The sequence below is a fragment of the Pan troglodytes genome, chromosome 19 (genome assembly GCF_028858775.2).
Source record: "Pan troglodytes isolate AG18354 chromosome 19, NHGRI_mPanTro3-v2.0_pri, whole genome shotgun sequence".
Classification (NCBI taxonomy): domain Eukaryota; kingdom Metazoa; phylum Chordata; class Mammalia; order Primates; family Hominidae; genus Pan; species Pan troglodytes.
This window is the reverse complement of record NC_072417.2, coordinates 76,729,762-76,742,718: the sequence shown is the minus strand read 5'-3', so window position 1 is coordinate 76,742,718 and position 12,957 is coordinate 76,729,762. Positions and strand designations below refer to the sequence as shown.

The 12,957-nt window shown below is 47.6% G+C and overlaps 1 protein-coding gene and 1 pseudogene across 1 annotated transcript; one reads left to right on the top strand and one right to left on the bottom strand.

Moving 5' to 3' along the window:
* The first annotated feature begins 501 nt into the window (after nucleotides 1-501).
* LOC107969299 (protein FAM136A-like) lies at nucleotides 502-996 on the top strand (annotated as a pseudogene).
* A 2,313-nt stretch (nucleotides 997-3,309) lies between these two features.
* Nucleotides 3,310-10,821, bottom strand: TACO1 (translational activator of cytochrome c oxidase I). The gene is made up of 5 exons (XM_001146595.6): nucleotides 10,300-10,821; nucleotides 7,040-7,146; nucleotides 5,234-5,361; nucleotides 4,211-4,388; nucleotides 3,310-3,873 (listed from the first exon to the last, which is right to left on the bottom strand). The coding sequence occupies exons 1-5, from the start codon at nucleotides 10,577-10,579 to the stop codon at nucleotides 3,673-3,675; spliced, it is 894 nt and encodes a 297-aa protein (XP_001146595.1). The 5' UTR covers nucleotides 10,580-10,821; the 3' UTR covers nucleotides 3,310-3,672.
* Nucleotides 10,822-12,957: the final 2,136 nt, after the last annotated feature.

Here is a 12,957-nt window from a genome sequence, read left to right as displayed (position 1 = left end):
GCCCTTCTAAACACAGATGTGACTATTAGGAGCAAAAGGTACCAAGGGCCCTATTTCCCACTGGCGAGGCTTCTTATTCAGCCCTCACTCTTCTTTCTGTTCACGTTTCCTCTTCAGTTCTCAGTGCCACATCATTTGGCATCAGAGATGAAAAGGATCTAGGGCTGGTTGTTCTCAGAACCAAGAAGCTTTCAAAACCAGCTTGTGGTAGCCCTTCTTGAGAGCAGCTCAGTCTTCTCATTGGTTCACTCTGACCGATCCCAGGATGCATAGGGACTCAGGCAAAGCAGGCCCTGGTAAGTCCCTTTTTTTTTTTTTGAAAGACAGAGGCTGGGCGCCATGGCTCATGCCTGTAATCCCAGCACTTTGGGAGGCCAAGGTGGACGGATCACCTAAGGTCAGGAGTTCGAGACCAGCCTGGCCAACATGGCCAAACCTGGTCTCTACTAAAGATACAAAAATTAGCCAGGGTGGCATGGTGCAGGGCGGTATGGGGACGCCATGGCAGAGCTGCAGCAGCTGTGGGTGCAGGAGGTGGTGGACTCCATGGTGAAGAGTCTGGAGAGAGAGAACATCTGGAAGATGCAGGGTCTCATGTTCCGGTGCAGCACCAGCTGTTGTGAGGACAGCCAGGCCTCCATACAGTAGGTGCGCCAGTACATCAAAGCACTGCCATGTGCCTCTGGCTCAAGCCCGGGCTTTGCTCACCAGTGAGTTGGAGAAGTTCCAGGACCACCTGGTCCAGTGCGCCATGCATTGCAACAACAAAGCCAAAGATTCAATGGATACTGGGAGTAAGGAGCTTCAGGTGAAGCAGCAGCTGGACGGTTGTGTGACCAAGTGTGTGGATGACCACACGCACCTCATCCCAACTATGGCCAAGAAGATGAAGGAGGCTCTCTTATCCATTGGGAAATAACAGTCTTTGCCAGTGGCCACTGGGGCTGAGGGCAAGAATATATTTTTTATAAGGAATTGGGAATTTTAGTCTTTTAAGCAAAGTTTATGAAGAAATGAAGGATGGCCACAAGTGTAAGACATATGTCACTTGCCTCTAGACACTGGTTCTTTTATGTTTCAGTCCTAAAAAATGAAATGGAAAAAAGTGGTGCTAAATTGGGTCAGAGATATTACAGGAGAGTTTTAGAGCTTATATATCCTATGGCCAGTGCTTGTCCTGCCAGTAAGGATCTCCCCTGTAACAAGCCAGAGCCGTCCAAGGCACTAGACTCTTCTTATTACACAGGTACCAACAGGCTGGCAGGTTAGAGTTGGTGGAGTTTGAGGAGAGGTATTTTCTCTTTGTTGCCAACATCCTGTTTACCAGAAGTGTCACCACACCATTTTCCGTAAGCTGTGAAACAAAATCCATGAGGTCACCCGCTTAGAAGGGCAAAAAAGTTTTCTGGGTCTTTGTTTTCTTGGTTTTGTGTAATTTATACAAGGCGATACAAATTGATTTTAAGATGTGGAATTGGGAGGGAGACTAGTTTGGATAAGAACTTTGAAAGTTTCCTTGAGGATCCCCATTTCTGGTCATCAAGATGTAGATTTCTTAAAATTATTACATGCTGCATCTTTCAGCCTGGAGACCATGCAAAAACATGAGAGGTGATGACATACTAATTATGGGAAGCATAATTACTGGCTGATGGGCCGAGGCTGTGTGTAGCAAAATGACAGGACAATCTTGCAGTAACACTTTCCCGGTGAAGAGAAGGGGGTTTTGATTGTGATATATACTAGTATCTAGAAATGAACAGTAAAAGAAGAGCAGTTGGCTACTTGATTATAACAGAGTTATGAAGTACTGGATTTGGAAAAACCTGGTTTTTATAGAACAGATGGAATGAAAGCCTAAACCTAGCACTGCCTACTTAGCCCCCTGAATTAACAAAGCACAATTGAGACAAACCCTGGCAACAGGAAATCCAAGGGAGAAAAAGTAAGCAACTTGGGCTAGGATGAGCTGACTCCCTTATAGCAAAGGAGAGGCAGACCCCAGTACCAAAAACCATTTTTGCCTGGGGCTTTCGCAACTTGCAGTGTTCCTGCCCCGGCATGGCACGTTATTGTTTTGATAGCAACCTCATTGTATTTTCATCAACTTACTACTTGAAATGATAATATAGCCTGTCCATTTGCTGCTTCCAGGCTGTGTTATATTTTCCCGGTGGTTTGGTTTTAAAAATAAATGAAGTTTAATTTTCTCCCCTCCCCCCCCACAAAAAAATTAGCCGGGCATGGTGGTGCCTGCTTGTAATCCCAGCTACTTGGGAGGCTGAAGGAGGAGAATCACTTGAACCTGGGAGGTGGAGGTTGCAGTGAGCCAAGATCATGCTACTGCACTCCAGCCTGGGCCACAGAGCAAGACTCTTGTCTCAAAAAAAAAGAGACAGACTCAGCTGGGCGTGGTGGCTCATGCCTGTAATCCCAGCACTTTGGGAGGCCGAGTGTGCAGACCACTTGAGCTCAGGAGCTCGACACCAATCTGGACAACATAGTGAAACCCCATCTCTACAAAAATATATATAAATTAGCTGGGCGTGGTGGCATGCACCTGTAGTTCTAGCTACTTGGGAGGCTGAGGTGGAAGGACTGCTTGAGTCCAGGAGGTCAAGGCTGCAATGAGCTGAGATTGTGCCACTGCTCTCCAGCCTGGGCAACAGAGTGAGACTCTGCCTCAAAAAAAAAAAAAAAAAAAGAAGAGTTCTCACTCTGTCACCCAAGCTGGAATGCAATGGTGCAATCATAGCTCACTGTAGCCTTAGACTCCTGGGCTCAAGTGATCCTCCCGCCTCAGCCTCTCGAGTAGATGGGATTATAGGTGTGAGCCACTGCCAAGTCCCTTATCACTGGCACTTGATTTCCTACTGGGCTAGAACCTTAAGCTGTTTGGTGAAAGAAGGGCACAGAAGTCACACAAAGAGAGCAACAGATGCTTGCACAGCAGTTCACACTGCCCTGGGACAGCTCCAGTAAAGAGCAGTCCTGTGTTCAGGTCCTACCTTCTAGAGCAGGATCTAACACAGGACACCAGTTGAATAGTTTATGCTCTAGATAAGTACAGTTCTTGGTATATAGCTAGTGTTCCAGAAATATTAGTTGCATGAATGAATGACAGGTTTAGGCTGTAAGACCAGCATCAGACCATGGAGTGCCTAGATACAACTACATTTCTATGGCCAATTAAAAAAATAATCCTGGGATTGGAGTAGTAGAGCTAAGCCTAGGGACTTGAAAGTTAGTCCAGAGGATCCCAACAGCTGGACACAAACTCAGGAAGACTCAAGAGCCATACAACAGCAATGCAGCAACCAATAATCACCGTTATTATTAAGAGCAGTTTCTAGTACAGAGCGCCTCAGGGCACTTACAATCCCCACAGAGGCCAGCTACCCAACATCAGAGTCTGACCAGCTGGGTGGTCCTGCCCTGCATCCGAGAGGGTGTCGGGACACTCATCCAGATGGCTCTGAGACAGCAGCAGAGCTGACAAGGAGGCCCCACAAGTGAGATTCCTTTGGCTTCAAGGTCGCAAGTCCTGGCCTTGGGCCTCCTGGCCTGCTGAGCCTCCCACCGGCTTTACCCTCAGAGATTGCTGCAGAAGCCTGTGTGCTGGAATGGGCTGCCACATTTCTAGGAAGGAACCCGGGGGCACATGTAGCCTGGTTATTCAATGTTATCATAGACGTGAATCACATCCTCGTGGTTGCTGAGAGCCTGAATGAGATGTGCGGCCTGTTCCAGGTCGGGCTCAGCCAGCTGCACCTTTGAGTTGGGGATGAACTCTAGTGCACAGGACACAGAACACAGGCCCAGGGAGTCCAGCTTCTTCCTCACTTGGTGCAGTGAAGAGGCATCACAAATAAACTAGGGATAAAGGAAAGTCAGGAGGTGAGGAGCCAGGAGGTAATGAGACAAAGCCACACAGGACCTTGCAAAGTCCTGAATGTCAGTACTGGAATGGATCACTGGGTTTGAGCTCTTCACTGGCAGGGACATCGTTTTCAATGTTTTGACTCTTTCTTTCTCATAGTCCTCACTAGAGTCGGTCCTATTCAGTATTCACTTAATAAATGTTTGTACAATATGTGAACTGTCTCACCTATACCCTGGGGCACATGAAGGAAGAAACCAAGAGGCATGCGTAAGGCATCTATCAGGGTTTTCCCGGAAGCCCACCAAACACCCATGTTTTCATGCTTACTTTAAAAACGTTCCTTTCTTCTTCATCTTCAGTTTCCTTGACATCCTCAGCTCCTGCTTCGATTGCCATCTCCAGGGCACGCTCTAGGTTCACAGCCTTCTTCTCTCTGTCCTCCACTTCAACCACAATCACCCCCTTTTTGTCAAAAGAGTGACGAGCTCCTACAGCCATCACTCCTCTGACAGGGAAGGAAACAGGCTGGCATGAGTGGATGCCTCTAGAAGCTCAGCCTCCATAAAGCTCATCATTCTATCGCTGTCTCTTTCTCACCCAGTCTATGAAGTACACACAGACATGGAGCAGATCGCATTCTCAAGGAGAAAATGCAGCTGCTGCTGGGTAAGGGAACAGCCCAAGAATGTCCCACGCTTGATTTTCTGCCCTGATTGCAGTTGGGAGGAAGCAGACTTAGCTGATAATTTCCTGTGCCATTAAGATGCCAGTCCTGGTGGAGCATTTTAAGACTTGGGCATTATATGGCTACAGATGGGGATAATAGGACAAAGATCCCCTTCTACATCCGATGAACAAGTCTTTGGGATCCTGCTAGTAGAGACTACATTAAGGGAAAGTCAATTAACTCATTGGATTCTGCTAAGGAGCAAGTGTGCTTAAAACCCGAAACATGGCCAGGCATGGTGGCTCCCAGCACTTTGGGAGGCTGAGGCAGGTGGATCACCTGAGATCAGGAGTTCAAGACTAGTCTGGCCAACATGATGAAACCCTGTCATCTCTACTAAAAATACAAAAATTAGCTGGGCATGGCTGTGGGTATCTTTAATCCCAGCTACTCAGGAGGCTGAGGCAGGAGAATCACTTGAACCCAGAAGGCAGAGGTTGCAGTGAGCCAAGATCATGCCATTGCACTCCAGCCTGGGCGACAAGAGTGAGACTCCGTCTCAAAAAACAAAAAAACAAAAAACAAAACCCTGAAACACTAGCAGAGATCAACAGTACTTGCCTTGCAGAGAATTGGAACATAAAGGCTCTGTCCCCTACCACTCCTCCCAGACGTACACTTACCCATTCTTATTCAGGATATGTCTAATGTCTGCTTGACACTTGTGGCTACTGTTAGATAACGCCTCGATGAGCAGAGAAGAGCCACCAGGGCCTCGACCCTCATACAGCAAATAAGTGTCCTTGGATTTCTGCAATAAACAACACAAGCACATTTTCCTGTTTCCCAATTCCTTCCCACATGTCAGCCCAGAACCACAAGTATCGCAAAACTAACTCCATGGGATGGGCTCTCTAGGCTGGAGCCTGAGCTCTCAATCTTTATTTTTGTCCCCACCCTCTAACCAACTTTTGAGGTAACAGGAAGTACTACCCCTAACTTGGAAGGAGTCTGTTTCTCCGGTCCCTGAACAATCCATCAGCCATCTCTCAGCTTTGCTTCCTACCATCCCTAACCAAATGCCACATCTAGTCCCTACCCAATCCCACTCAGACTCATCCTCCTACACCCCCATCCTGTAAGAAACCCGCCGGTCAAGTCTCAAGGTCCCTACCCTGGGCTGCTGAGTACTGCTGTGAAAAATCACACACCTAGGCCTTGTCGTAAGAGCTGCTGAAAACAGCATGGTCTCAAAATTCAAATAATTAATCCAGAGCTCTAGGGACTAATCTCTTCTGGACCTTCCATGCCCCTACTCATCCCTTGTCCATGTATTCAATATTCCCCACTCCAAGCACCCTGTCCTGCAACTTTCCAGGAATTCTCAACTCATAACTTCTCCTTTCCTCTTTCACAAAGGTAAAAAGGGCCACTAGGTGGGGAAAATAGTTGCTGTCTCCACCACCTTCTCTGCACCACGGCCTACATGAAGGCAATAAGCATAACGGTTAGAGCACAGGCTCTAAAGTCTGACTATCTGGTTTCAAGTCTGTCATTTTCTATGTGACTTGAGTCAAGTCACCTAACATTCCTGTGCCTCAGTTTCTACTTACGGTGGTTTTGAGGATTCGATGAGATAACACACATAGAGTTTTTATCCATGCTTAGCCTGCAGGAAGCACTCAATAATTTTGAGCTATTAAGATAACTATTACTTCCTCAGAGCCTCCCTACCTGCCCCAGAGAAAGGTGTACCCTTACATGGACTCTATATACCTGCCCCTCCCACCATCTCTATCACCCCCATCCTCTCCCTTTCTACTGGCTTTTCTCCTTTAGGGCATAAACATCTGAAAAACAAACACTTCCTCCACCTAACATAAGGGCTTTCTCCCACACTGCCCTTTCTTTCTATAATACCTCATCTCCCTACAACTTGGCTGAGCAGTCCCGGTCTTGACTGTATGGCCCTGCATACTGCCTATGCATCCTACTCCCAGTTGTGCTCCTAGAACCAATGACCAAGGATGGTGAGCTCTCAGAAGACTCTAGGCTGAGGGCGTCAACTACATTGCTACCGTTCTCTCTGATAATTTTTTTTTTTTTTTTTTTTTTTGAGACAGAGTCTCGCTCTGTCGCCCAGGCTGGAGTGCAGTGGTGCAATCTCGGCTCACCGCAATCTCTACCTCCTGGGTTCAAGCGATCCTCCACCTCAGCCTCCCCAGTAGCTGGGATTACAAGCATATGCCACCACGCCCAGCTAATTTTTGTATTTTTAGTAGAGATGGAGTTTCACCATGCTGGCCAGGCTGGTCTCCAAACTCCTGGCCTCAAGTGATCCACCCACCTTAGCCTCCCAAAGTGCTGGGATTATAGTCGTGAGCCACTGCACTTGGCCCCTCTGATAATTTATGGTGTGTTTGTTGGCCATCCAGACATGAGCTCGGTAGAGGCTGTGATCAATAAAAAGCATGTCAAACAGTACACACCTCCATTTTCAGCGCTGTCTCAATCGTTGACTTGGGCATATGTTTGCTGCGACACACCTCTAAGATATTGGCCAGGTTGCTGTTGTGCTCAGGGTTGGGGCCTCCTTCTGAGATTTAAAGAAAAAAAAAAAAAGAGTGAGCAAAGACATCTCATTACAACATGGGAGAAAAAAAGGGATTTCCAGCCCCACCAAGCCAAAGGAGTGGCAAATCACCATTTAGCTCCCAGTTACCTTAGAATACCTTAACTAGTGTTTCAGTGGGATACGGAGAAGTATTTTTGGGTTTTTTTGGTTTGTTTTTTGAGATGGAGTCTCACTCTGTTGCTGGCTGGAGTGCAGTGGCACGATCTTGGCTCACTGCAACATCCACCTCCTGGGTTCAAGTGATTCTCCTGCCTCAGCCTCCCGAGTAGCTGGGATTACAGGTGCACACCACCACACCCGGCTAATTTTTGTATTTTTAGTAGAGACCAGGTTTCGCCATGTTGGCCAGGCTGGTCTCGAACTCCTGACCTCAGGTGATCCACACACCTTGGCCTCCGAAAGTGCTGGGATTACAAGTGTGAGCCACTGCGCCTGGCCTGGATAAGTATTTTGGAAAAGTACTTTCTTTTTTTTTTTGAGACAAAGTCTCACTTTGTCACCCAGGCTGGAGTGCAGTGGCATGATTTTAGCTCACTGTAGCCTCAACCTCCAGGGTTCCAGCGATCCTCCTGCCTCAGCCTCCCAAGTAGCTGGGACCACTGGTGTGCACCACCACACCCAGGTAATTTTTTTCGTATTTTTTGTAGATTCAGGTTTTCACCATGTCGCCCAGGCTGGTCTCAAACTCCTGAGCTCAAGTGATCTGCCTGACTCGGCCTCCCAAAGTGCCAGGATTACAGGTGTGGGCCACCATGTCTGGCCAGAAAAGACCCTTTTTTCTGAGACAGAGTCTCACTCTGTCATCCATGCTGGAGTGCAGTGGCATGATCTTGGCTTATCTTGGCTCACTGCAACCTCCCACTCCCGGGTTCAAGGGATTCTCCTGCCTCAGCCTCCTAAGTAGCTGGGATTACAGGTGTCTGCCACCACGCCCAGCTAATTTTTGTATTTTTAGTAGAGATGAGGTTTCACCACATTGGCCAGGTTGGTCTCGAACTCCTGACCTCAAGTGATCCACTCACCTTGGCCTTCCAAAGTGCTGGGGTTACAGGCATGAGGCACCGTTCCTGGCCAGAACTTTCTAATTCATTGTCTTTAGGGATGGTTTTCATTCTGCTAGGTTTCAGCGATCTCTACTTTGTGTCAGATGAAGAAGGGTTATGGATGGTAACAACACTTCCTGGACTCATTACTGCTCTTACTCTACTACTTTGTGCATAATAATTATTTTTATTTTATTTTATTTTTATTATTTTTTTTTGAGACAGAGTTTTCCTCTGTTGCCCAGGCTGGAGTGCAGTGGTGTAATCTCGGCTCACTGCAAGCTCCGCCTTCCGGGTTCACGCCATTCTCCTGCCTCAGCCTCCTGAGTAGCTGGGACTACAGGCGCCCGCCACCACCACGCCTGGCTAATTTTTTTGTATTGTTAGTAGAGACGGGGTTTCACCGTGTTAGCCAGGATGGTCTCGATCTCCTGACCTCGTGATCCGCCGGCCTCAGCCTCCCAAAGTGTTGAGATTACAGGTGTGAGCCACCGCGCCCAGCACTTTGTGCATAATTATTGAAATGTTCACATGACATTGTAATCTGAGGGTAGGGGCTGTATCTCATCATCTTTGTAGTACCAATGGCATGCCTGGCACAAAATAAACACAAGTTGGTTGAACTTCATTGGCACGCAGTGGCTGATGCCTGCAATCCCAGCACTTTGGGAGGTGGAGGTGGGTGGATCATTTGAGGTCAGGAGTTCGAGACCAGCCTGGCCAACATGGTGAAACCCTGTCTCTACTAAAAATACAAAAAAATTTAGCCAGGCATGGTGGTGCACACTTGTAGTCCCAGCTACTCCGGAGGCTAAAGCAGGAGAATCACTTGAGCCTGGGAGGTGGAGGTTGCAATGGGCCAAGATCACGCCACTGCACTCTACCCTGGGTGACAGAGTGAGACTCTGTCTCAAAATAAATAAACAAATAAATAAATAAATGTTGCTTGAACTTAATATCAAGAATTTTGAAGAAAAGGAAGCAAACAAATACCAGGCATGAGCTGAGGGGGTAAATTAACATTAACTGAATGCCTATGATGTGCCATAAACCATAAACTACCTCAAGGTGGGTATTATCCTTGTTTCAGGGAAACTCAAGCTACTTGTTCAAGGTTAGTCAGTGACAGAAACCAGTCTTCCTGACTCCAAAGTCCACAGTTTCTCTCTCTCTTTTTTTTTTTTTTGAGATGGAGTCTTGCTCTGTCACCCAGGCTGGATGGAGTACAGTAGAGCAATCTCGCTTACTGCAGCCTCCAACTCCTGGGTTCAAGCAATTCTCCTGCTTCAGCCTCCCGAGTAGCCAGCATTACAGGCGTGCACCACCATGCCTGGCTAATGTTTTTTTTTTTTTTATGCTATTTTTAGTAGACACAGGGTTTCCCCATGTTGGCCAGGCTAGTCCTTAACTCCTGACCTCAAGTGATCTGCCCGCCTCTGGCCTGGGATTACAGGCTGAGCCACTGCGCCCAGTCCAAAGTCCATGCTTTCTACAGGACTTTTCCTTTGCTCCTACAGATGTCTGGCCCTAAACAGAAAAAAAGCCTTTTCAGTGTGGCGACCTAAGGGAGAAAAGACATGGCTGCAAATCTACCTTCCAAGGAAATGTGTCTTGGGGAAACATTAATGAAGCAAACTAAGGCCTAAGCACTTAAGTAACAGCTTTACTCAGTGCCCCTGCCACAACCAATAAGGTACTTGAGGCGACTTCAGAGGGGTTGATTTGTCTCTTCAGGAGAGACACACATCTGCCCTGACTCTTAGGGCTTGTTGCTATTAAGTACCCAGCTAGACTAGGATGAAGTCACTTCTACCTTACCGGCTTATCTTCTTAAGAGCAGCTCCCTCTCTGACAAACTGGCCAGATGCTCAGCGTCTGGAAAGGTGAGTGAGAACCTTCAACGTAGGGTAGGTGTTTTGAGGATTTATGAGGTGGGCAATGGTGGGTACTGGGGAAGGAAAACAAAGTGAAGGGCCGGAGATCTAGGTGGGCCCAACTCCGAGAGGCAAGCGAGGCTGCGGGCACTGAGAGGGCAGCGGCAGCCAGTGCTGGGTGACCGTCAGGGTCTCACCTTTCACTGCCAGGCGGATGTTCAAACAGAGTTTGGAGAAGATGCGACTCCTTTCGACGTCCTTCGGACCCTTGATGTGCCTGACTTTGGACCACTTGTTGTGCCCGGCGGGGACAGCCGCGGTGAAGTGCAGCGTCCTGCCCGGAGCGGCACCACAGCCCCGGGGCTCGGGGTGGGAGGGCCGGGGGTCGCGCGGAGGAGCCGCCCTGACCCCGGGGCCTCGTGCCAGCAAGCATAGGGCAGCGGCCCTGCTTAGGCTGGCAGCAGCCCAAGCCGCCATCGGTCCCGACCTGGGGTTCAAGCTGCTAGCAGCAGCGGCCAACGCCGGCGCGTCTCTTCCACTGCCGGAACAAGCAGTTCCGGACCCCGCGGCCGCCTATGCCGGTCACCTGAGACCCAAAGGCTTGGGCCCGCCCGGGGCGGCTCAACAGCTAATGACCCTACACCGTCCCCTCGGCACCCGGGACTGGGGGCCCTTGATGGCGTAGCACACTTCCTTTACCGGGTTCGCTCCAAAAACACGTCCCCACTGCCCGCAAAGTCCGTTCCGTGGCTGCACGGTACTCGCTCCTCTCTTGCCCTTGAGCAGATCTAGTTAGTGCTCAAGCCCTCCCGGTTGCCTAGAGAGTGCCGGACTTTGTTTCTCATAATGTTCTAGTGGAGACACATCTGAGTTACGAAACTGACTTTGCTTCCAAATTGCTGCCTAAATCTGAGCAAGTCCAGAATGATATTTTGTTGTTGCCTCATTGTACTGGGAAAGAAACTGCTGCCAGAGAAGTGAATTGCCCAAATGTTTAATCTCTCTGAACGTCTTCCCTATTTATAAATAAGGATCTAATATTTGCTTTATCAACATAGGAAAGTTGGAAACACAAAATGAGCCCTTAGAGCTTTAAAGTAATAAAGTTTTACGTAAATAGCCACAGTGCACTTAAGCCCCTAGATGCAAGAGATGGTTTGGGACAGACTCAGATGAGTCACAGGCCTTTGGGAGAGGGAGAATGATCAGACAAGCCCTTTGGAGCTAAACTCCCCTCTTCATTTTCTCTCTGCTGTCTCGAAAGAGAAAACCGAATCCGTTAGAAGATGGAGAGAAACAAAGCAGCAGCTGCTGAAAAGCTTTGTAGTGACTCCCATGCTGGTGAGATTAAGTCCAAAGGGCATGACATATCAGGTAGAGAAGCAGGACAGCCGGGCGCGGTGGCTCACGCCTGTAATCCCAGCACTTTGGGAGGGTGAGGCAGACGGATCGCTAGGTCAGGAGTTCGAGACCAGCCTGGTCAACATGGTGAAACCCCGTCTCTACTAAAAATACAAAAATTAGCCAGGTGCGGTGGGTGCCCATAGCCCTTCATACATGCTTGCACCTTAGCACTTACCTTTTAAAAAAATATCAAAATGTTTATATCTGTTTCTACCGTAATACTAAATTCTCTGAGAGTAGGACTGTACTTCCTATGCCCAACACAGTTCTCATTTTTAAAAAAATTAACAGCTTTGACATATTTCACAGATCACACAGATCACCAATTCAAAGTGTACAATGTGTTATAGAATATTCAGAGCTGTGCACAATTGATTTTACATTTTCATCATCCCCAAAAGAAGTCCTGTACCCATTAACAATCATTCCCTATTTCCCCCCAATTCCCGCAGCCCTAGGCAATCACCAATTTACTTCTGTCTCTGTGGGTTTGCCTCTTCTGGACATTTAATATGAATGGGCCCAAACGCTATGTGGCCTTTGGTAACTGGCTTCTTTCACTTAGCATGATGTTTTCAGGATTCTTGCATGTTGTAGCATGTATCAGTATTTCATTTCTATTGCCAAATAATATTCCATTGTATGAATATACCAAGTTTTATTTATCCATTCATCAGGCAATGGACATGTGGTTGTTTCCACCTTCTATGGTGAATAATGAGGCTGTGAACATTCATGTACACATTGCTGTGTGGACGTATGTTTTCACTTCTTTTAGTTATATACCTAGGAGTGGAATTGCTGGGTCATATCATAACTATGTTTAACCTTTTGTGGGATTGCCAGACTGTCTTCTAAAGTGGTTGTATCATTTTACATTCCCACCAGCAATATATGAGGGTTTAATTTCTCCATATTATGAATTTTTTTTTTTTCTGCTTTGTTACCCAGGCTAGAGTCCAGTGGAGCAATCATAGCTGACTGCAGCATAGAACTCCTGGGCTCAAGCGATCTTCCCATCTCAGTCTCCCAAGTAGATGAGATTACAGGTGCGAGCCACTGGCTAAATTTGTTATTCTTTTTGACTACAGCTATCACCATCCTTGTGGGTGAGAAGTATTATCTCATTGTGGTTTTGATTGTATTTCCTGAATGACTACTAATGGTAAGCATCTTTTCATGTGCTTATCAGCCATTCATATATAGTATTACTTTTTGCAATTTAAAAATAGTTTATTCAGGCCAGGCGTGGTGGCTCACACCTGTAATCCCAGCACTTTGGGAGGCCGATTTGGGGCAGATAATGAGGTCAGGAGATCGAGACCATCTTGGCTAACACGGTGAAACCCCGTCTCTACTAATAATACAAAAAATTAGCTAGGTGTGGTGGCACACGCCTGTAGTCCCAGCTACTCAGGAGGCTGAGGCAGGAGAATCGCTTGAACCCAGGA